Source organism: Nesoenas mayeri (genome assembly GCF_963082525.1).
Source record: "Nesoenas mayeri genome assembly, chromosome: 15".
Classification (NCBI taxonomy): Eukaryota; Metazoa; Chordata; class Aves; order Columbiformes; family Columbidae; genus Nesoenas; species Nesoenas mayeri.
Window position 1 is genome coordinate 1533518 of NC_137559.1, and position 25254 is coordinate 1558771.

The 25254-nt window shown below is 48.9% G+C and overlaps 1 protein-coding gene across 1 annotated transcript; it reads left to right on the forward strand.

Annotated features, from left to right (window-relative positions):
- Positions 1–1504: 1504 nt before the first annotated feature.
- CYP2W1 (cytochrome P450 family 2 subfamily W member 1) lies at positions 1505–21681 on the forward strand (the record flags this gene model as incomplete). Its single annotated transcript, XM_080353942.1, has 20 exons — positions 1505–1705; positions 3886–4048; positions 4245–4394; positions 4663–4823; positions 5389–5562; positions 6081–6222; positions 6780–6967; positions 7469–7623; positions 8011–8183; positions 9443–9467; positions 10365–10434; positions 12768–12980; positions 15313–15508; positions 17328–17477; positions 17570–17727; positions 18128–18301; positions 19280–19421; positions 19809–19993; positions 20536–20677; positions 21491–21681. 20 exons carry the CDS (start codon positions 1505–1507, stop codon positions 21679–21681), a joined length of 3153 nt encoding a protein of 1050 aa, XP_080210068.1.
- Between the last annotated feature and the right edge of the window lie 3573 nt (positions 21682–25254).

The following is a 25254-nucleotide window of genomic DNA, read 5'->3' on the forward strand; positions in this document are numbered from 1 at the left end:
ATGACCATCCATTTCCCTCCTTTCTTTGCCCACCCTGCCTAGTCCTCTTCTGCATGCAGTAATTCCCCCTTGTGCAAAACTCCACTGCTGATAACAAGCCTTGGGGAACGGGCAGACACGCAGGCACCTTTCTCATGTCAATCTAGTTAGAGTTTATTGATTCCCCTTGCCTTCAGCTAATGCGCTTTTATTATTATTAATAAATAATCATCATTTTTCCATCAGTGGAGCCTGCACCCGGGAGCCTTGGAGGATTCTAGCAAAAGTATTATTAAAACTAAAGGTTTCTAAAGGGTTGAACAGCAGCACGGCCCAGTAATCTGACAGAATCTGCCACTGGGGAGCAAAATATCCCCAACTGAGAATATGTGATAGAGCATCAAATCGGCTTCTTCCCTCCAGAGCCACCATTTAAAACTATGGCCTCCTGTTCACGATTGCTGCTGCCTTGTTGTCACCCCCAAGGACGCAGAAGGTGCAGGTGGCTCCTGGGAGCTGCGCCCGGGCACGCGGGCTCTTGCAGGACCGTGTCCTGGCACCGCTGCGTGTCCCCCGAGCGCCAGCGCTGCTGCCGGCTGCTCTGCCTGGCACCCCGAAACAGCTGCCCCGCAGCCGCCCCCCTCTGCACAGCCCCGTCCGGCTCCTCCCAGCTTACACAGATCCAGGACCTCTTTCCCAATCTAGGCAGGAGTGCTGCCTGGAGGGGATGGTTTCTCTTAGAAGATTGCATGTGTCTGCTCACGGACAGGCAGGACAGTCGGGAAGGAGTCGTCACCAAACACAGACACAGATGGATACCCATTCTGTGGACAGCAACATGCAAAATAGCAGCTGAAGTGGTTTCAGGGGCATTTTGGGAACAAAAATCAATAACAGTGTCAGCAATGAAAACACTGCATTGCTCAAGGATGTGATTTTATTGAAGTGGCAGGAAAGCAAAGAGAAGCAGAGCCGTTACCTGTAAGTGGACCTGCTCCCATCTGCAGTCCTGAATTAGCACGTCATTGCACCACCATTCCAGCACCTCCTTGCTCAGCCTTGTCTTCCCCAAGGACTTCCTTGCCAGCTGCCCCTGCGGCCAAGCATTGTCGTGGCCTTTCCCACCTGCATCCTGCTTCCTCCATTGCATCACCAGTGGCCCAGCGGAGTCCTGTGACCTGGCACCACGACAGCGATCCAGCACGGGTCCTGTCCCTTAATTCTGCCCCTGAAATCACAGAGACCACAACATGCCCATAACACAGATTCTCACTGGAAAACAAACACCTCAGCCTAGTGTTGTAGATGAAATAGGAGCTCCAGATTAAGGTAATCCATTTTTCAGAATAAAATAAGGTGCTTTATTTGGCAGGGAAAAAAATGTACATCTGGTCTAAATGGAAGAAAACAAGACCTGAAAGTCCTTTTCTCTGTGTGAAGCCACTTCCCCTGCAGGCGTGTTCAGGTAGCGACAGAAGGGCTATAAAGGGACCCCAGGATGCTCACAGCCACACTTGGCTCAGCCATGGCCATACAGAGTTTGCTGCAGCACATGGTGGGCTCCAGCTTGCTGTTTTATTTGGCAGCAGGGCTGGTCGCTCTCCTTTACTTTCTTACCAGCTCGAAGAAGCCGATTTGCAATCTGCCCCCTGGCCCACGGCCTCTTCCTCTGATCGGGAACTTGAACGTGGTGGACCTGAAGAAGCCGTTCCAGTCGCTGACAGAGGTAGGGTCTGCGCGACAGGCAGGAGGGAAACGCGCAGCTCCTCAAGTGAGGAACATAAGTCGGGAGATGGAGATGCGATTGTGTTCACACTGTGTGCAGAGCAGAAATGAGACTTTTGCCATATAGGCAGGCTGGCAGAGTGACTTCACTTTGAGAGGTACGCACACACAGACATGTATTTATATATGTAAATATAATACACTCTTTGCTTTATACACACAAGCATAGACACCTACACTTTGCGATTAGCTCCATATTATTGGTATTTCGAGCCGTTCAGAGGTTGCAGGTAGGAGACCCAAGCTAGGCCAGTCTGCTGAGACATCAGGACCGTTTGCCATCAAGAAAGAGAGATCTCCCAATGAAGGGAGGTAGGAAGAGAGCAAGGAAGGAAAGAGGGAGGCAGAAAGGAAGGAAGGGTATCGTCCCCACAGCAGAGGAAATGGGGTCATACACGTTTATTTCAAAAGCTCGTTACATCTCTGCAATGCAAAGCTTCACTTTGCCTCCCCAGCCCTTCCCCTGCACTCACGCTGGCCGGGGTTATTTAAGACTTGATGCATGGCTTTTGCATATCTATGTAAACAAATTGCTTTTCCTTATGCAGCTCCATAGATACTTTTCTTTCTAAAAGAGGAAAAAAAATACTTAAATATTATAAAGCCAGGTGCAATGTTTGTTTCGGAAAGTATCTGCTGTGCTCCCACAGGGAGATGGGAACAATTAATTGTGAATCCTCTGGTTGCTGTAGAGGTGGCTGAGGTGCCGTGAGTGACCTGTTGCATACTCTGTGTATGTACCCAACACTATCACGGGAGAAACCGAGTCCCCAGTGAACTCCTTCAGCCACCTGAAGGGCTGCTGGGATGGGACAGCGCGGTCACTGAAATTCTGCAATTAGTCAGAGAAGAAAGGGCGCCCTGGGCTGCAAAAGCACAGAATTCCTATGGCAGTCACACAGTGGTCATCTGCCCTGACTTACAGTGCAGAGGATTGTGCAGAGCACAGTTCTGATGGGCTCCTGGTCCTGAGCCCCCATCTGACCACAGGTACGTTTGAGAATGCCGGTGTAGAAGAGCAACTATTTTTGATGCTACTGGGGGATTTTGTGAGACAAATGTCACTGAAAGGCACCAGAGTCATTTCCTGTGATGTGCCAAGCAGCCTCCAGGCCTGCCACATCAAACGCTTGTGTCGAGGAGAAACACCAGCGCCGATGCCAAGATACACTAATGCAAAGAAATGACCGAAGGAGGGCTGGGACGCGGCTGCGATTCGCTGCCCCTGGCTCTGCCGCACGCTCCGCGGGCTGCGGGGAGCAAAGAGCCGGTGTTAATGTTATCTCCCAAGCCGTCAAACCACCATTTGATGAAAACAAATTCAATTTGTCTGGTGTAATAACAGGAGCTGCTTCTAATCTGAAATTCAATTTTCGGTATGTATCTAATGCATAGCAAATGGTAACCCAGGCACGTTGGAAACAAGGAGACATTTGGAGTGGATGTCTTGCAGTGTGTTTAAACGGAGTCTAAAATACCAAGTGAATGATTAGATTGTCAAAGCCACCCGTCTATGTAACAGATGATTCATATTTAATTTGCTATAAAAGCCTAGAGCTCCTGTAACATTATCTACAAGAATACGCTTCCTAGTTGGATTCAAGTTTCTGGTGGCCAGCAAATAACTTTGCAATGACTGCAACACTACCCACCTTGCCATAATTAGAGACAAGTGCTGTTCTGAAAGAAAGAGTTATTGTTTAGCTTTGTTTTTGTAGTGTTTGTGGCTTCAGCCCCAAAGATGTGTGCACACCTGCTCGCCTCGGGTCAACGGCATTAAAATAAACAGGCCTGCCCGCTGCAGCGTTTTCTAACCAGCCTCCGAATGGTCGTATCGCTAGGCTGGCCTGTTGCTGCAGAACACCGCAGGAATGCAATGGCATTTTATTGACTTCTCCTCTGATAGGAGCGGTGATAGCAGACACCTTGTTGTGCAAACAGGGTGCACACAGAGATGCTGGCGACTGATAGCTGCTGCTCATTAGGTGTGTTACAGCAGCAGCTGGAGATTTCAGGCAGGGCTGGGAGGGTCTTTTGGGGCTAGAAACCACCCAGGGTGGCAAGCGCTAGCGTTTGGGTCCAGACCTGGTTTCGAATTAACGTATTTCTTCACCTTGACAGCTCTCCAAGATATATGGCAGTGTCTTCACTGTGCATTTTGGACCCAGGAGAGCTGTGGTATTGGCTGGATACGAAACCATCAAGGATGCCCTTTTAAACCATGCTGAAGAATTTGGAGAGAGAGCAGAAATACCCATATTTAGGCAAATGACACAAGGAAATGGTAAATGACCTTTTGGCTGGTTAGTTTTTGTAGTTTGTCTATGTACCTTATATTCCTACAGCTGAGAGTATTATCCTCTTACAGACCGCTATTTGTTTGTGAAATGCTGTATTGAGCAGCTTTCACACCAGTGTGTAAGAATGCCTTACAAACTTTTAACCACAGGTAACATAAGGATGCTATACCTTTATTTTAGGCATAGCATTCAGCCATGGAGAGCGATGGAAAACTATGAGGAGATTCACCTTGTCCACACTGCGAGATTTTGGAATGGGGAAGAGAACCATTGAGATCCGAATTCTGGAGGAAGTGAACTCCCTCATTAAATACTTTGAATCCTATCACGGTGAGTGTCAAGAATTTCATCCAGAGACAAAAAATGTGTCTAGCAGAACAATAAAGATTAATGAAAGTTTAACTTAGAGCAAATGGCATCTCACGGTTAAAGTTCACCATATGCTGAAGTAGGTTATTAAACTGAGACCTGAAAGCATTGACACCTGGCTCCCTGCTATGAGTTTTTTCTTTGGGAGCTCAGGACTACATTTCCATAGAAAACCGGGCTGAAACAGCCATAATCACATCATCGTTTATTTTCATTGCCTGAAATACAGGAAAGCCCTTTGATACGAAGATGATACTCAACAACGCTGTCTCCAACGTCATCTGCTCTATATTGTTTGGAGAAAGGTTTGAATATGATGATCCTGTCTTTCTAACTTTATTGAGGATGCTAAATGAAAATGTTAAGCTGTTGGGCTCCCCTATGGTGCTGGTAAGAGCTTGATTTTGTATTTTAGCTTTTAGCTAGTCTTTGGGGGATATCCAGTTGCCCATGTTTGCCCTCCTGGCCTCCCACATCTTGCTTCTCAAGGTGAGAACAAGAGCATCGCCAGCCAGCCTGCACTGAACACATCTGTGGTCCTGTATCCACAGCACACAGACTCCCAGCCTCTGGGCTTACTCTGTGAAAGTTATTAATTACAAAGTCTTTTCAAAAGGAACCGCTTTGACGAGCAGAAGCACAATACATCTCTCATATCAGAAATCAGCCCTGAAGTGCAGTCTCAAATCTCCCTCCTTGTATTACACTTCCAGTAGCTGTCTTAGCTCTGCCTCTCCTACAACCAGCTTGGACCAATTTCTTTTTCTTTTATTTTGGCCACTGAAACTCAACGTTAGCAAACGATCAGCTGATATAAGCCTGTTCCTTCCTGACACGAAACTTCTACTTTGAATGCCAGTGGAGTCATCTTTCTGAGGTCTGTGCTGGCTGTAACCGGAGATACCAGTATGTGCTCAAAATGCCAACTGACTGTAGGACTTCTCTTGCTCCACAGTTATATAATTTCTACCCATCGCTTGGATTCCTCTCTGGAGCTTCCAGGACTGTGCTACAAAACATCAGTGAACTGAGCGCTTTTCTCCAGAAGCTTTTCCAGGAGCACAAAAAAGAGTTTAATGAAAATAACTTAACGGGCTTTGTCGATGCTTTTCTGATGAAGCAACAACAGGTACTTTAAAGCTAAGTCTCAAAGTCTTTCTGTTCTGTTAGCTCTGACTTAGGACTTACCATCTGTGAGATGTTGGGAGTAGTGGAAAGAGAAGATGTGCAGTGAGCGGGTATGTCAGAGCTCATACTCAGGGCGAGCTGTGCTGTACTCGATCCATAGCTCCACCGAAACTGCTGGTTGGAGTTGTCGAGATGTCTCGATGGGTGGAATAGGTAACCACTCAGCACACGTAAGGAGGAGATCATCCCAAACCTTCCTGCAAGAATGGTACAGTGATAAACTTCATTGCACTATCTAAATCTTAACTAACCTAACATCTAGACCTGGTGATTGTACAACTGCTTGGGACCAGACAAATCCCATACAGCACAGGCCCTAATGCTAAAATTTTAAACATTTCATTTCTTGAACATATGGAGTCACAAAAAGCTGAAACACCGACAAAAATGGTGACAACACAGTCACATATTGGTATCACTTGCTGCAGAACTTATGGCCATTACCTGTATGTTTTGAAGGAATCAAAGAAACCCCACACTATGTTTGACAATGGAAACCTGTTGTTTTCAACCCTGGACCTCTTTGCCGCTGGGACTGAGACCACTTCTACGACTGTGCGCTGGGGTCTTCTTCTGATGATGAAGTACCCGGAAATCCAGAGTAAGGCTGAGAAGTCCCCGTGTACAATACACTGTTGTATGCTTAAGGCTTTGGTTGTGGAAGGGGGTGGAACTCATTCGGTGTTGTCTAGAGTAATTATTCTGGGTACTCTCAGGGAGATAACAGCCGTTGGCTTTATGAAGGAATTTTATTCAGCTAGATTGCAATAAACCAGCGCAGCCAAGTGGGAGAGGCGAAGGGCCAGTCTGCGGTTGCAGCAAAGCTCCCCCGTCGCTGTTCTCCCGCAGGCTATGGGCTTACGTCACGAAAGGTCTCCTCGGGAGCTGATTCTGATCTGGTTCCTCTTGAAGGTTGTGGGGTAACAACGGTGTGTAATCAGAATCGGGCATGGGATGAACTGTAGTAACTCTGTTCAAGCTCCCTTGGCTCAACAACAAATCTGAAAGAACCACAGCATGCCCCGATTTACCCCCTTCCGCTCTTCCTAAATACCCCTCAAAGTTTTCCCTTTACTTCATCTTAGCCAAACTGAGGCAATTTCAGTTGCAAGATAAGAGGGTTATCAGCTTCTTAATCCTTTCCTCCCTCCCTCCAAGGAAAGATTCAGGAGGAAATGAACCACGTCATTGAACCAGGAGAGCTGCCGAAGTTGGAGGACCGGAAAAAAATGCCTTATACAGACGCAGTGATACATGAAATACAAAGGTTTGCCAATCTCGTCCCAATGAGCGTATCACGATCAACTCCTGCCGATGTGAATTTCCGAGGTTATGTGATTCCTAAGGTGAGCTCTCAGGCCGGCCGCTCATGCCTCACAGATTTCTCACAGTTTTGTTTAAAGCAGACAAGAAGGAAAATATAAAAATCTAAAGACGCCATGGTGTGTGGTTTAATCTATGATGTGATCCCTTGTCTCGGATGCAGGATAACTGTTACAAACGTGCGCTGGACCGTGGTCTGTAACAGCTATTTGAATCCAGAATAACCAGATACTTTAATTAAATCACTAGTTTGAATCTCTTATGTCAAATGTGGAGTCTCTACTTCAGCATCTTTCTTGAACAATCTGACTCTGTAAGAAAGGAGTGGTTTGTGGTCCATGAAGAGAGCAGCAGGCGCTGATAACAGGCAGAGCCTCAGCAGGGCAGGGAAACATCCCCCAGTTCCATTTGCTGTGGCTCTGTCTTATTTGCCTCGTCACATTAGCAAAAAGATAGCAGCCCGGCTCAACTGGGAAAGTGATCTGCTCCAAACAGCTACCATGAGTTCCTCTGATCCCCTTCAGGGCACGGAGATTATTCCGCTGCTGACCTCCGCGCTGAAGGACGAGTTACACTGGAAAACCCCGGATCAGTTCAACCCTTCTCACTTCCTGGATGCCAACGGGAACTTCGTTAGGAGAGAGGCATTTATTCCATTCTCCATAGGTGAGAGGGATGTGTGTGCACCCCCTGGGGCCAGGCTAATGGCACAGTGTCCCCCAAGGCTAGGGATGTATGGAAGTTGGGGACACAGAACATAGGATAAGCGATTTCTGGTCATTTCTCCTGTACAGCATCGCTGTAGGTAACCACCTCTTCTTTGGGAGATTGGGGAGACACGGGTTTACCCACAGTCACTACATAATTTCACATACCTCCAGGTTCCTGTGTGGTTTGATACCAAGTCAGTAGCACCTCAAATATACAGAGAGAAGGAAAGAAACATTTTCTTCCTCACCAGCCATCTCTTATGGACCGCGCATCCAGCTGAGAAGGTCTCAGACATCAACGCTAACAGTCATGGTGCTGACCATTTACTTCTCTCCTGGTTGTTTTCAGGATGAAGGGCTTGCGCTGGAGAAGGACTGGCCAGAATGGAGCTGTTCCTCTTCTTCACGGGCTTGCTCCGCAGGTTTGTTTTCCAACCTGCTCCAGGAGTGGACAAGTCAGAGCTGGATCTCACTGCTGACGTGGGCTTTACCTTGACCCCCATGCCTCACCTGGTTTGTGCTGTGCCCTGTGAATGATCAAACAACATGGAGTTAGAGTAGTGAACGCTTCAAGCTTGACAGTAAGTCTAGTTACAGGGGAAAAAAAGCTGTCTGTACCTGAGCCATAGGGGAAGGAAGACACCAGGCACTGCTGGTTTTCTCTCATTCAGGCCATTCTTTCCAACAGCTCTTGTGGTGTCTATATAATGCAAACCCTTCGGACACCCCTGAGCACCATTCATTCCTGCAACAGCACATCAGATATGCCGTTCTTAGGGCTGTTTGAAAGAATGAAATGTCTTCAAGTGTCCTCTGTAGATGTCACCCATCAGAGGGTGTCCCTGAGAGCTTCCATGGGGAATTTCTCAGCTCAAAGACCAAGCTCTATAGCAGAGCTGATTATTGATAGCCCAGATGGAGACAACAGACACTTAATGGATCTAGAAATCTCCCCAGGACGGTTGTTCAGCTGAGCCCCAGACTGAGCTTCCATTGTGTGACACAACCTGCCTTATCTTTATTACAGAGTCCTAGACATGAGGGTGTAACATGGGCTGATGCCAAGAGCCAGGCACAGGACAGTTATCAGAAAACATCTAAGTGGTTTGGGAAATGGGTTCGTTCCAACTCACACTTGGCACTTTATGCTGAAGAGCCCATTTATGATGGGGCCGATCCAGCAGCTTGCTGCTGCTGCTCAGAAAGGCTTTTCTACCACTCCCTCTCCTCTCCTGCCTTCATGCTGGCTCTGCCACTTGTCTGATCCCTTACTGAGCCATCTTAGATCCCTAAACTGGCAGAAAACCACCAGCCACAGAAAGTGAAGAGTTTCTGATTAGCGTGGCTAAAGCTGGACACGAGCCCGAGGCGGTGGCAGCAGGACTGCCCCGCTCCATCGGACACACGCAGGCTCAGCCCTCCCCTCCACCTGCACCTCAGGAGCTGGAGTTGCTCTCCAGATCCTCTTGCCCTCCACAGAGAGGATCCTTCAGTAAATGATTCAACTGCCGTAAGGTCTGGATTGCTCACTGTCTCACTGACTGCAGGGTGAATCATCATCCACAGGCTCCTAATTCAAACTTCAATCTCAGGTGTGTTGGGATGAATAGGGATAATATTTTCCATTTGACTGGAAATGGAGCTTCAGCTCTTTAGAAAATGTCACTGTGTTCAGCTCTAAATTGTTCAACTACGAGTAAAACCTTGACGCTGGCAGAAAGTGCTTTGGCCACTTATGTAGGAACCAAAGGTACAAATTCAGACCCGTTAATGCCCGTGTTCTGCCAGCAGAGATCCTGCACCCCTGTCAAAGGTAATAGAATTTTGAATGTAGTCACTGTGAAAATAAATGTCAAACTGGTAATAGAGTCCGAAAGGAGAAGCAGGTTCATCTTTGTCACCAAGTCGCTCACCTGCACCATTAACTTGTCATATGGGGGTCCCTGTAGAAAGCTGGTGACGCCCCAGAGACTGCGTCTGTCCTAGAGCAGCTCTTTGATTACTACAATTAATGATTTATTTCATGTAGCAGCCATTAGGAGTAGGAATAAGCAGCTGTAGCCACAAGGCTACATCCATTGAGGGAAGTGTGATCCGTGTGTGCAATGTGGACGGCGGTGCAGGTACGAGAGCAGAGGCTGCGCCATGCGAAACAGGCAGGAAAGCACACGTGGGTGAGGGGCAGCGAGTCACTGGAGACGCTTTTGTGTTGGAGGCAAGAAAGGTGGGTTAGGATGAAAAGAAAAGGAGAAACGGAAAGTTACAGAGACTAAGTGGGCAGTTATGGTAAATCTAGAACATAAAACTAAAGTTGCTACCATCTAAAGCCCATCTGTGCTGCAAATGCAAGGAAAGAAAGGAAGAAGAGAATACGAAGGGTGACAAAGTGGGGCGGTCTTTGGCCAAGACAGACTCTTCACACTGGCTTTAGTCCACACAACTACAGGCAGCACTCTAGCAGTTGTTCTGTACCTCGTACCGGTATCACACTGTACATCAGCTGTACCACAGGGCCAACTCCAGCTCCAGGATACATCTCCAGGAGTCTGCCTGACAGGCCATGTAACAGGAAAGCCTTTGCTGCTACACTTGCTTACGTTTGTTTGGCTCTTGATATATCTGCAGTTTAACTACTGCAAGCCTGACCTTACCTCCTGCTTAATAAATAAATATTTTGCTCTGTTGCTGTTGACCTTATCTGGTGTTGCAGGATGAAGTTGATTTTGGGTCAAACTGATAAAGTTGGGCTGCACCACCTTCACTATACTCAGACTGGAGAGGTGAGCGCAGGGATCCCCGGGCAACATGTAGCCAGGGCATGTTTAGCAACGCAAAGAGTGAGCGATGCTCATAGCCACAAACAGCTCAAAGGAAATAACTCAGTTTTTAACTCAGGACAAATCACAACTGCTGTCTGAGACAGGACCTGGCTCTGATGTGACCTCTTACAGCAACTCCTGTGCCACCTGCTTAAAAGGAACTCAAGAAACTAAAAGGCAGCAGGAATTATCTGAGGCTACAGCCCTGGATGCACCGCTGGTCAAGAATGGGACTGGCTGGGAAGGCACAGAGATTTTGAGGGGATTTACGCTAACTTAAAGGATGCAGGGCTGGCGCTTTGCCGGCCGGCTGTCCCTCGCTGGCTGACCAGCACCGCCTGCGCTCGGGGAGATGGATGATGCTCATGCTCCGTGTCCTCACCAGCACCACCCGGTTCACACGCTGTGGCGGGGGATTGACACGCGGGCAGGAGGGCTGGGGACAAGCTGGGCGCCCCAGGAACGCAGCCGCGCCGTCAGCGCCTGCAGCCGCTTTGTGCTCGGCTCCGTGCGCTCAGCCCGGGGAGCACGTAGCAGCGCGGCTGCAGAGAGAAACACGTACCAGACACATTATTGAGACAGGAATTTCTTGTCATCGCAAGAGCTTGACTTACCTTTGTCATTTTAATGCATTGCACTCAGAGCCTGGTTTTAAAAAAAAACACCAAACAACAATACACTCCCCCTTGGCTTTTCAGAGAGAATTTAAGTCTCTTTCTGAAAGGCCTTTTTATGATTTGAGCAACTCCCAGGGCACGGATGAAATACCACGAGAGCGTCAGCAACACGTAACTTTAGCGCTGCGGGATGCTGCCAGTCGGACAGAACCCTGCAGGAACAAACACTTGGCATGTGCCATCGCGATTCTCATGGCAGAGCCCACGCTCTGCACCCCACGCCTGCCCCGATCGCTCCCACCTGTCCCTGCAGCCCGGCTGCCTTCCTGCTCCTGCGCGCGGGCAGGGCTGAGTCACCAGGCGTGCTCTGGGGGAAAACGCTGCCTCCAGCCCGTTTCTTGGAGACTAATAACAAAGAAAAAAAAAGAAAAGAGAAACAAAATCCCAGAAATGTCGCAACACACTCGCTGCTTCTGCTTCTGGGCGGCTGCTGTGCTGCGGCATCCCGCACCACGCGGGCAGCTCCCGGCTAGCCAGAGCGGTGCCCCACGTCACATTATGTCCGCTTCCTTCCCCGGCTTCTTGGCATTTGCAAGGCGGAGGACTCATTTTTGCTGAATAATGGCCTTTATATGATCTAACCTTTGGATAAATGCACCTTTAGCCTCGCGCTTCCTGATCCCGTAGGAGAGCTCTTTCTTCCCTGAACAATCTTGTTCCACTGGCTGTTTATTTCCAATATCCTGAAAACCACTATTCAACCAGGTAGATTTCAATTCTTTCTGTACAGGATTTAAACCTTTCTGAGGGATGCAAGCTCCAGGTCTTGTGTATCTTTGACTTAAAATAATTCCATTCTCCTGTCCTGGTCCCCTTCCGAAGCCGCTGGCTTCATTAACTTCATTAACTTCTTCCCTCTATCTCTTAGAAGCTGCTCTTCCAAAATGAAGAATTCTCCCCGAAGTTTCAAATCTAATTTTGTCTTTCCATTCCACTTATGAACCCACTCACGATCACTTGATCCAAGCTAATGTTCTGTGGCTAGCTATTACATGTCCTCAACTGCAGACACGAGGTCTGAACTCACATCCCTTCTGGGCAGTTCAGAGTCGACTTTATGAAGAAGTTTGTGGGCTACAAGCCCCAGGGATACACGGGCTTTACCATTATTAACAACCTTTGATCTCTACTTGACATCGAGAAAGCCAAAATCTCCCGTAACAATACTATTTTTCCTCTCTAATAACACAGAGACCTCAAACCCTACCCAAATCTGAATCTGGAGGTCTCTAGTAGCATTCAAATACACCTTTTTATTTCCCTGTGTCAGCGGAGTGTTTGGAGGGTCATAGTACTGCGAATAAAGGACCTTGAGGTCCCGGGGAGGAGGTTACAGAGGAATGCCAAGCACCTTTTCCCATGTATGTGTTCTTGCACACACATGCACGGGTTTGTAATTTGAAACTCTCTTTACTTCTGGACAGGCTTTGCAAACTGCTTAGACCACATTCTCTGAGGTGTTTAAAGAGGGTGGAGTATGCAGTATTTATTTAGGTACTCTACAAACCTTAATAAGAATCGAGTGCTTGTAGCAATCGCAGAGAGCAAACAGAGAGCCAGCTGGCAGAAACCGAGCGGTGCCGCTGCACTGCTATTGCTTCCAACCCCCAAATCCAGATTATTACTAAAAAAATGTCTTTTTTAATTTCATATATCTCTGATCCTACATTAATCTGCCTGCTGTGTGCAACAGTATTATTAGCCGTACTCTATTTTTCAGCTGGCTATAAAAATTCAGCTTTTAAGTTTCCTCCTGGTCCAACTCCTCTTCCGATCATTGGTAACCTGCACTTGGTGGATCTTAGAAGGCAAGATAAGTCACTAATGAAGGTAGGACAAAAACCCCCAAACCCACACCCTCATAGACTTGAAAGCTGCCTGGGATATATCAGTGAGAAATTTTGTCTCTTTTAATTCCAACTAAATTGTAAAGGTGTGAAAATTGCTTTATAATACTTTTCTGGGCTTCTTCTAGCCAATGCCTGTGCTGATGCAATGTCATTTCTGAGCGAACAACCATTAAAAAAGACCTCTGGGTAATATGGGATTTCTTCCTGTAATTGTGTTGATGTACATGAAGTACATAATGCTTGTGGGATTTGAAATATTAATTTGACAGCCGGGACACCCAGAAATCTTTTAAGGCATTAGGATGTAACTAATGTGAAATGAAATTGCTTCCCTCCCCTCCGCCCTGGAGAACCGGCAAGGGGATGCGGTGATCCCAAAACTGCTTCCGAGAGGGCAGATGCCCCGTTGCAAAATCCACTGCCCTCTGGATGAGCGGGATACATGTTAAAATCTAAACGGCAATACGGGAGAGGGATGGAGAAGTTGCGCTAAGGAACCAGAACGAATAGCCTGTAAGCTCTTGTATGAACCCGTAATTCAGACGACTTACCCCTCTGTCAAGCCGCCCGTGGGCGCGAGCCGCGGCTGGCGCAGCCCGGGGTGCTGTGCCGGGGTGCTATGCCGGGGTGCTGTGCCAGGGTGCTGTGCCGCGCTGCTGGTGCTACCGCCGCGCAGCCAGCAGCCTCGGGACCCACCGGGGTCAGGCAGCAGGGAGCGAACAGGCGGCGGCGGATCCCGAGCGGGTGCCGACACGGCGCCGGTAGCACCGGAGCTCAGCAGCTGCGGGAGGACGCTCCCCGCACCGGGTGTTGTCACGGGCAGTGTCAGGGTTGGGGTCAGTTTACCCAGTGGGGCTGGGCAGGTGTAGCTGCAGCCGCTGAGCGGCGGTTTGGAATTACCTCCGCGTGCTTTCATCACCTGCTGGGCTATATTTGGTGTCGCCTATGTTTGCTTTTACTTCAGGGTTACTCCAGAGGGGTTATCCCTCCATCTCACCCCACAGAGAGCAACAATTCACCATTGCACTGAGTAGCAGCCACTAGCAACTTGTTGGCTGGGACCCTGCTGGGGTCCCCCCTCCGCTGCCAAAGCTGCAGGTGGACCCCGCACGGGTTGAGGCTGCATCGCACACCCTGTGCTTGCTCGGGCAGCACAGCGGGACTGTGGCTTCCCATCGCCTCGCTCCAGCCCGGGCCAAACCCTTCTCAGCTGTCCCCAGGTGCTGCCTTCAAGATGCAGCCGCAGCGGTGGGGCAGGAGCGGGCAGCCTGCCGCGGTCCCCGTGCAGCACCAAGGAGGCACCTGGGCAAGGGTTGGGGGGCAAGGCAGTCTCACCTCTGTAAAACGCAGGCGTGTAGCGGCGGGCACGCACACGATGGTCCTTACGAAGCATGGATATCCCCCCATCGGCTTGCTGCGCTCTGCCACAGAGCCCTTTCCTCGGCAAAGAGGAGCGGGACCTGCGCAGAGCGCAGCGGCTCCGGGGAACGCACAGGACACCCCGGTGGCACCACACGCTCCTGGAGGGACTTTTCAGCCCCCTGAAAACTACCCACCAAGGCACAGCTTTGGTGAGGAACTGCAGAGAACTTGTCCTGGGTTATACGGCAGAGAAACAGCCTCTCTGTATCATGCCCAAGATAAATCCAGAGCCTTCTCAGTGCAAAACGAGCATCACCTGGTGTACGCTGGGGACAGCCAGCGGTTCGCGCAGCCTCCTGCTGTGGGTTTCCCTGCCTGTGCCCAGCTGAAATGTAGGTACCAAAGCCAGATTTGGCATGGATTTGCTATTTGTGGTCACCCAACTAAAATCCCAGCACGGGGTAAACGGCTCCTCTGGTCTGCAGGGATGCAAAGCGCTTTGGTATGAGAGGAGCATCGCACCAACGCTTTCCTGTGTGGCAGCAGCATCATTTGCTCTGAAATGTCTTCTCCCTTTTCACCTTTCTCCAGTTTGTCAACTTGTGTTGCCATTTGAGGTCTGGTCTTTAACTCAACGTGGTTTTTCTGTTTGTTTTTCATTTACTTTCTCCTTAACAGCAAAACCAGATTAGTAATGCACTGATGACGGTGGGGGCTCTTTCACAGCAAGAAGCCCAAAAATCCATACAGATGCCAGTCAGGCATCCGTACAAAAATGCCTCACGTTTGAGTGTGCTGAGCTCCAGCTCCCAGGCACCGCTCTGCAGGCAGCGGCTCCGCAGCCGTTCCCAGCAGGATGCCAGGACGCAATGTCCTTTCAGAAAGCAACGGGCCTCGTCCCGTGCCCTCTCCCTCTCTTCCTGCCCATCACAGCTCGCCTCTTTTTGCAGCTTGCGGAAAAATACGGCCCCATCTTCACCCTCCACTTTGGGTTCCAGAAAGTTGTGGTCCTGACCGGGTACGAAGTTGTGCGGGACGCGCTTGTGAACTACACAGAGGAGTTTGTAGACAGACCATCCATCCCAATATTTGACCAAATTCAGAACGGAAACGGTACTAGAGCGATGAGCGGGGGCGGGAGGGAGGGTGACAGCCTCGCTTAGGCCAGCCTGACTGTGCATCCCGGAGCCGGGCTTTTAAACATCCCCCTTGGACCCTCCTGGAGCCAAATCGACAGAAAACATTCGGCTTTCCTCACTTGCATGCGATACCTCCTGGCTTTTCATCATTTTTGCTAATGCACTTACAGCTGATTCATATCCTAAATATTCGAGGGTAAGCAGTGGGATTTTTAAAAGCACCGTGGCAATTCTGGGGTTATTTTCCATAACATGTCAATGAGAGCGGCTTTTACAAACCTTCCCCGTGGTTTCAGGGACTTTGGACTAACTGGTTTGGCTGTTTGGAGCTGTGGGGTTTTTCCCTTTCTCCCACTGCCGGGTGCCACAATTTTGGACAACTCGTGCTTTGCCTCTTGGGTGGACCAGGGCGAAACAGGTTCAGGCACAAGCAATAGGCTGAGCCTAAAAATTCACCCCACAGAAAACCCTTGTAGTTTTTCCAAGGCAAGTCTCCATCCCTTAGTATTTCAGAGGCCTTTTTGCCTTGTTTTTCCATCCTCTGCTTCAGCCGAGGCTTTAGCTTTGAACATCCAAAAGGCGTCTTTATATGCTGGTCACAGGCTGAAGTTTGGGTTACAATTAGGAATTGAATTATCTAGCTGTAATATCAATAGATTAATTTATCGCTACGTAAGCAAAAGGAATCGATGGGGAGAAAAGCATTTTCCAGAGGCAACTGCCATGTCAAATATCCCCATGGGAGACTGTCAGTATTGCACTATCAGTCCCTTCACACTTACCTTCTCAGCCCAAGTCTGAGCCACACAGAGGTGACCTGAAGCTGTAAATCCATGGGAGCTGTGAAGTAACAATGGCCACGACTTTTCCCATTTAACACTTTTTTTCTTCAGAAAATGCCGATTTGCTGACTCCAAAATTGTTTGCAGAAAATGATCTAGATGAAATTGCAGGAAATAAAAATTAGAAAAGAAGTTTAGAAATTTGCTTTGACATTTTCAGAGCAAGAAGCTTTGCTTTCCAAATCAAAACTATGTTGCTTTCAAATAGTATTTACCCTGAACAACAAACCCAAAGCAGGACACAGTAAAAGCCTCGCAGCCCAGATGAAGACGTGAAGTGCTGGAATCCAGCTCTCCGGCTGACACAACCCGAGTCAGCCTTTTGATTAGTGACATGGTTTATTCTTTCACTATTTGCAGCGCCCTGACGGGATGAAATCCCCATCCTTGCTTGGTGCTGTTGGTGATCATCGAGGCGTGAGCTCAGTGACCTCCACAAAACGATAGTAGTTTTGCCACTGCTGAAAATACAGCGTTGCTGGGAGTCTCAGTAAAACACGTCAGCAGTGACTGGGGTTGAGGAGATTGAATTATCCCATCCCACATAGATAAAACGTCTTTATGACTAGAACGGGAGAAAGGGAGAAGCTTCAAAGACACAAGGTTGTTGCTTGAGGCCTTAGACTTGCAACCAAACAGGGTCAGAAAAGTTGCATGATTGACATAGACCAACATCCCTCCCCAGCTCTACAGCCAACCTGTCCTGGTCTGAAAGCCAAGACCTGCTAATCTTGCACTTAGGAGAGGGCTGGGGTGGGTTGGAGCTTGTTTATCCCAATCTACGGGCTCAGTGAGACTGGGAGGACAGAGGTGAGAGGATAGAGGGATGGGGCACACAGAAACGGGAGCAGAGTCCCCAGATCTGTGGGACACTGGGCAGCAGAAGCCCTTGTGGAGCCCCCTCCTCTTCCAGTCCCCTGTTTCGTTTTGCGGTGGGACTCCTCCGTGTTTGAGCCCAGCGGCGATGTCTCCCGGCCTCCCCAGGTTTGTTCTTCTCCATCGGGGAGCTGTGGAGAACAACTCGGAGGTTCACCGTGTCCAGCATGCGCAACCTCGGCATGGGGAGGAAGATGCTAGAAGGGAAGATTTTCGAGGAGCTTCACTTCCTTATTGAGATGATCAAGTCCTTCAAAGGTGAGCTGGCACCATCGCGGTGCTGCGCGGCCCCACACACGTCACCGCTGCCGCCACATCTCACCAACGCTTCCATCCTCCTCCCGTTACAGGGGAACCTTTTAGCCTGCCGTCCTTCAACTGTGCTCCCATCAACATCACCTTCATCCTGCTCTTTGGGGACAGGTTTGACTACAAGGACCCAACGTTTCTCACTCTCTTAAGACTCATAGATGAAGTCATGATTCTTCTGGGATCACCGTATTTGAACGTAGGTAACCCGTCCCACTGATTAACTTTTCTTTACACTGGCACATTACACTTGTGCGCCACACAAACACAGGATTTTGTTCTGTGGTTTTCAAACGTTCAGAGCCAGCCATTACACCTAGAATGTGACAGTTCCACAAACCACCTTGGTCACCACAAGTGATTCCCCTTTCCTACTCTCCATTGATCCATCCTGCACATCTGCGTGAAGCTAAAATGAGGACTGAACTATGGTTATTGTAGCTCCACAGGTTTTAGTTTTTGGCTTCTTCAACATAATTGTACCGTCTAGGCTTTCTCTGTCTCTGTCTCACCTGAGATGTCGTGCATTAGGAAGAGGCTATTTCAGCATGTTGATATTTCCGTGGCCTGAATGCTTCTCTTTTTTAATTCCTCACTAGTATTTCAATTTCTACCCATTCCTTGGATTCCTTTTCAAAACCCACAAGATTATGCTTCGGAAAATAGACGATGTACGTGCCATTTTGAGGCAATACATGAAGGCAAGCAGGGAGGACGTCAACGAGAACAGCGTCAGGAGCTACATTGATGCGCTGATATTCAAGCAACAAGAGGTATTGAACTGCTTAGCTCTGCTGACTGTTTGCAATGTCTCCTTTGCATTTTCTAGCTAATACAGTTGCTGAGTCTTGATTTCAGTCACTTCACATAAAGCTGTTGAAATCCACAATGTTATTCTAGTGATACCGATATCAGATGCCAGCCTCTTACAGCTGGTGTAATTTACTGCAGGGATTTTCCTATCAAAATTAAGATATGAGAGCCACTGTTTCAGTCCACTCCTGGAATAGCAGTGCTAATAATGTGAGATTGACTCCTTGTTCCTAGCAGAAAATGCCTGAATTCACATGAAAGCTGACTCTGCCTTTCTTTTTATTGCAACAAATCAATTAATCATTGATATTGTTGCTCCAAGCTGAATAATACACTTAAAGTACTTGAATGATAAATCATCAGTACAAGTCCTAGCCCTGCCCTGCATCTTACTTAAGCAGAGACTTGGCAACTCTGCACATCAGTTGATTTCACTCCACACAAAATATTTGGGCTCTGAGCTTTTTCATCTTTCCAACTGGATCTGGGCCAACCTTGGGCACTTTCTAGCCAGCTGTGTGGAGGAAGGGTCAGTACAGTCCCAAAGCCCAGAAATGGCCTGAAAGGTCATTTTGAACGCTGTTGGGGATTCAAACCTGCTCCTGGACAGGAGGAGTCCCTCAGAGCCAGGATCAGCTGAATCTCCTGTACCGGGCTCTTTCCAAACCTGTGAGGTTGTGTCCGTGAGCAGCCCCGGGATTCACTCTCCTTCTGGGTGGAGATGGATGCCGAACCAAAACTGCACTCCAAACCTCCCATCTTTGGTGCTCCCATCTTTGGTGAACACTGTGCATTCAAGATCAGGTCTATTTTATCACCTAGTTCACAAACACAAGATGACAGACAACAGCTTTGTAGGCTATGCGGTATTTTCCAAGCTTGCTGAAGACTAAGACTGATGGTTTTAAGAATTTTCTTAACCACTTGTGTTTTTCAAGGAGAAAAACAAGAAAGACAGTCTCTTCCATGATGACAACTTAATAGCATCCATACTTGACCTGGTCATGGCGGGGACGGAGACCATAGCCACGACGCTCCAGTGGTCCATCCTGCTGATGATGAAATACCCAGAGATCCAAAGTGAGCACCTTTTGCCCGCGCCCCATCCATGGCACGGCTGGTATGGGGAGGGGAGAGGCTTGGCCTCAGATCCACAGCAGCACTTTTGACTTAAAAAGTGAACCTCATCTCTCTGTTATTACAAACTCCTGATGTAATGCTGGTGTGGTGGTCAAAGTCATAACCAAATAGTCCCCATGCCTTGCCGGGAGAGAGGATTAGTGGAGATTGAAGTTTGGTGCTGGGGAAACAACCATCCATGTGCCTGGACTAGAAAACAGAGTGGGGAAACCCAGGCTGGTGTTTCAAGAATCCTCTCCCTCCAGAGTCTGGAAAAACAGGATTTTCCCAAAACCGAATCAGGAACTGGCTTCCTTGCTGGAATCCAACTGTGTTTGTTCCTTCCAGAAAAGGTGCAGGAGGAGATTGGGAGAAACGTCAAAGCTGGAAGCTGGGCCACGTACGAGGATCGGAAGAACATGCCGTTTACCAACGCAGTGCTACACGAAGTGCAGAGGTTTATCACCCTCCTGCCCCACGTTCCTCGCTGCACTGCTGTCGACACCCACTTCAGGGGCTACTTCCTTCCCAAGGTACGTAACTGCTCCAGCGCAGAGCCCATCGCCCTCCTCATTTTCACCAGTGCCACTGGAGATCGGTTTCTTGGAGTGAATTGTAGGAGAGAAGCCCAAAGTAGGTGTCCAAAATCATCCCCAGAAGAGTTTCTATGTTGAGTCTCTGAGACTGGTATTGTAGGACTATTGTTTCATAGTTGAGTCAGTTGGACTGTGTTGAGCCTATGACACTGGTATTGTAGGACTCAACTCAGCTCCCTCATGCTCAGAGCTCACTCCTTGAGTGACCGTGGTTTAGCTCCTTGATGCCATCTTCACGGTGAAGCATTTGCCAGGGAATTTACAGGATCTGACCCTCTGCTTCAGGTTTTCACAGCAGCATGTGGGGTTTGGCTTCAATCCTTGGCACTGTTGGGAAAACCGCACTAACTTCTCTCTCTACCGGTGAATGGGATAAAACCCCCTCCAAATCTCCTGGGACACCCAAGTCTGAGTCACAAAATGAACAAAACCAGAGCACTTTTGCCATCTTTTGTGCCTTCATGTACTTTTTTTCCCAGGGTATAATTGTGATCCCGTCACTCACCTCAGTGCTGCTGGACAAGACACAGTGGGAGACACCACATCAGTTCAACCCCAACCACTTCCTTGATGCTGAGGGGAACTTTGTGAAGAGAGAGGCCTTCCTGCCCTTCTCCACAGGTAACTAAAGGCTGACCTGCACAGAGATGAGCCTATGGCAGGACCATTTCATTACAATACACACGAATGGCATCTTCATGGCTGATTATGGCCTTTAAGTTGGTCAATAAGCAACCAGGCGACTGAATGGATCAATTATTCTGCATCCAGGCAAATGGCTGCTCTCAGAGCACACCTCTCCCATCACTGAAGGGGCTGGTTCCCAAATGTTCAGCAGGAGAGAAGACAAAGAGATACGTTGCATCCCAAAGAAGGCAGAAAAATGCCTCAAAGCTGCCAGGAGTAGATGGGTAACCAGCCAGGACTGGTGGGGCTGCCAGCAGAGCTACGCACGGGCGCTTGTGAGCTCTCCTGAAAGTGAGGGTACAATCCAGGCACCTTCAAGTCCTGTCTTGAGGCACGAGGAATGTTAGGATAAATTCCACGGGAAAAGGGAATCACAAACCATTCTACTTTGGGAGAAGGTGGCTTTTTGCTATCAGGCTGCTTTTCAGACATAAAGGGCTAAGGATGCTGAGGGGGTTGGAAGAGCTAAGGAGAAGAGAGGGTACATCCTAAATGCACAATAACCCAGTGATACGGCTGGGACACGCTGCCGCAGGTAGCTGTGTGACAAAAGGACAGGCAGGCACACGGTGACAGCGGGGCTGGGGCAGCTCCCTTCGGCAACACGGGCTCCCCTGCTCCCAAACGCCCTGCTGCGTTTCCAGGTTTCACTCCTGCTTCCATTGCAGCATCTCAGACACTAACGTGTCCATGGCAAGTATTCTTGCTTGATCTTTCCATCAAGTGAACACACTGCTTTCATTGCAGGGCGCAGGAACTGCATCGGAGAAAGCCTCGCCAAGATGGAGCTGTTTGTCTTCTTTGTAGGGTTGCTGCAGACATTTACTTTTCAACCCCAACCAGGAGTTTCAGAGTCTGATTTGGATCTCACCGTCCCCCAAACGACTTTCACATTAAGGCCTCAGCCTCAGGCAACCTGTGCTGTCCTGCGTGAATGAACACAGCAACACAGCCTTGCTGAAGAGCAACCCAACAAGTGGGGAAGCTGCTTAGACCCAACTTAGCTACGCTAGGACTTGCCACCCCCCATCTTCCCACATCACCCTTGTTCACATTCCCTTCCCATGGTCTCCATCCACTCCCACTCCACCGCTACATCTGCCCCATAGGTTGCTGGCCCCCTCTTAGCTCCTGTGCTGTGAAGAGGTACATATGATCAATGAGAAACCATGATGGTGGTTGACAAACACACGCTTCTTCTCAAGACAGGCGGTGCATGGAGCCAATGAAAGGACCAAGAGGGTGGTCTGGTGGAGGGGATGCAGCCCATGAGTAGTAGGTGTGACACCCAGGCTCCCATGGCAAAGCAGTGAAGTTCATAATGTCACAGAAATCTGCCCAAAATCCTGAGGAAAGACTCCGTGCCCGAAATACACTGTGGGTCACACACTTGAACCATCCATAGGGACCTCCTGAACTTTTCCAAGCTCTCTACCTATAGCTTCTAGCAAAATCCTACCAGCCTAGGCAGGCAAGTCAAACACTGAGTGAAAAAACAGATCGATTCATGTGATTTGAGGACAAAGTTATTTCTCCCTTGGAACAGCATCCTGAAACATCCTTGAAGTCTGTAAACTTGTTTAGATAAGCAAGTGCTGTCACCATCAAGTTCAACACAGCAGAAGTTCACATGAGACTCCTACCAGCAACCAGTCATACAAGGCTAATGATACAGAAAATAAATTAGACCCGTTTCTAGTTTTACGGATCTCTGTCTTTCCTGACACTGTTAAATAGAAGCAAACACTGCTCCTCTCCTCAGACCTCCTGGGTGCTGTGAAGAGCCAACATGAGCAGTCACTCTGGTATTTGGGATGGTCTGGCCATTGGAACCAGCCATGCAATTCCCTTGCAAATAGTGTCTAATTTCACAGGGCTTGTATTGCGCACACATGTGGGGAGAACTGGGATCAGGGATTAGATAAAACCTGGTTTTGCTTGTTTTCCTTTCCTCTGTAGCTTTATCTGGCTGTTTGTCTGTCTGTAGCACTCATCTGCCATCATATTCTGCAATCTTATTCCAGTTGATGTATAGCCCAGGCAATATGTCAGCCGTTTATCTGCCTGTGAATTGCCACTTCTCCATATGCATTTTCTTATCATGTGCTTTATCATATTGTTCGTTTCCTTCTTCATGGGAACCCAATAAAGTTTTAATCCCATGCCTTCGATATATTTCATATGCCTGCCACCCAACTTCGCTTTGCACACAAAAGCAAATGCCATGAAAGGTAGATCTTCGACCCTGAGTGACAAATCATATTGTTTTACTTACATGTCACAGGTAAGATGTTCTGCATACCTTTATCCCAGTAAAAAACAGCCTAACAGGAGACCCTCCATGTCTGCAGAGTGGTTTCTCCAAGGCAAAGAGCTTTCCCTTTGTGCTCAGCTATGGGCTACGCGTCAGTCCTGGGGGGAGCCTTGGGTTTTCGCTCGTCTTCAGCCCTTGCTTGCAGAGGCTGACGGGAAGGTTGGCACTACAGCTTTACTGACGCTGGTGCTGTGCATATGCTTAGTGCCTTGGACCCTACACCTCTCACCTCTTGCTCTCCCAAAGCATCACCTGCTGGCAATGTCGCTCTTGAGAAGTGGTGGCAGCAGGATGGGGTCTTCTTCAGGGAAGGCAGGGAGAGGCAGGTAAAGCACCTGAGGAGAAACCACATATCAAATGGATGAAGGAAGTCCTGGCCTTGCTGAAATAAAAAGACTTGCATTTGGCTTCAGAGAGGCCAGGACTGTTCCTGCTCCAGCCCCCTCCAAAAGTAATGTGAATTCAAAAGAAAGGTATGGCAATGATCACAGAATCACAGAATTGACTGGGTTGGAAAAGACCTCAGAGATAATCAAGGCCAACCCTTGGTCCAACTTCAGTCCGTTTACTAGATCATGGCACTAAGTGCCATATCCAATCTCAGTTTAAAAACCTTCAAGGATGGTGAGTCCAGCACCTCCCTGGGCAGCCATTCCAATGCCTGACCACTCTCTCTGTAAAGAATTGCTTTCTAATATCCAGCCTCAATTTCCCCTGGCAGAGTTGAAGCCCATGGCCCCTTGTCCTATTGCTGATGCCTGGGAGAAGAGCCCAATCCCCACCTGGCTAGAACTGCCCTTCAGGTAGTTCTAGAGAGTGCTGAGCTCACCTCCGAGCCTCCTCTTCTCCAGACTGAACAAGCCCAGCTCCCTCAGACTCTCCCCATAGCTCCTATGCTCATGTCCCTTCACCAGTCCTGTTGCTCTTCTCTGGACCCTCCAGCACTTCAATAATGATCTAGTGCTCCGGGAGACAAAACTGGGCCGGGTTCAAATATGCACAAATTCACTGGTGGAATCTCAGATCTGCCCCCTTGCCATGGGCTCTTGGGTTCTTGGCTTTGAAGGAGAGAGATGGATCCCTTGCTGTGTGCACCGCAGCCCTCAGAGCCTGCTCATTTTGGACACCACCTTCTGCAGGGGCAGGCAGGGCAGAGCCTGCGGCAGCACTGGCCACCAGCAGAGGCAGCAGGCGCTGCCATCCTCGTGCTCAACGAGAGCCGTGAGCTACCAGGTGCAAACACCCAAGGAAAACAGGTTTCTTTGATTCCTTTGGAAAGCGTATCCTACTTGTGCCCGTGTTAGCAGATGGATGGAAGTGATCGCTCCTCAACATGCTGAATTAGGGTGCTGAATATATCTTTGGAAAAGCAAGAGCCTGCCCGCCATTTATTTGTACAGCCAAACAATGGCAGAACATTGATTATGACTCGGCTACGTATTTACCTAGGAGAAAACACTGCCTCTCAGGGGTGGAAATACCATTTCAGTGGCCCCGAGGGTCTTCCCTCTAGCTGCAACACGTTTGTACCTTGCAAAACACTGATCTGAATTAAAGGCAAACACCTTGGGGCAGGACAGGTGGCTGCATTTTTAGGGTAAGATCTGAACAAATCCAGCTCACGCTGTGTCTGTGGCCCACGCCACAGGCTGACACCGCGTCCCCGGGCCCAGCGCCGCGTGGTGCGGGGACCAGGGGCTCCTGCTCTCGGAGGGGCAATGGTCAAGTGCAAGGAGTGCAGCAACCACACGGGTTTGTAAAACAAGGGCTGTCTTGTATCTGCAGCTCCTCTGCGCGCTGGCCAGAGCAATGAGCATCGTGCAGAACATCATTTCTGTTTGCTTTTTGCCACGAGATGGCACCCCGACCCCTCTGAGTCACACACAGCCCAGCCCTGTGGTCTGTACTGGGGTTGAAAGCCCTGCCAGCCCCAAATTGGGGCTGTTTAAAGAGGGCAGAGCTGAGCCCTGAGACTTCATGCACCCCTGGGCAAGGTGCATTCACCTGGGAGCAAAGATATTTACTCACCATTAACCTGGAAGAATGGAGGGGTACGCAGGGAACAGAGGTCTCCCCATGGCACCGCAGACAAGGGTCTCTCCCAGGGATCAGAGGGTTGTGTGAAGTTTGAGGAGAAATCCAAGGAATGGGTAGAAATTAAAAAACTGGGGAAAAAAAATCACAGAAAAAAATTAAA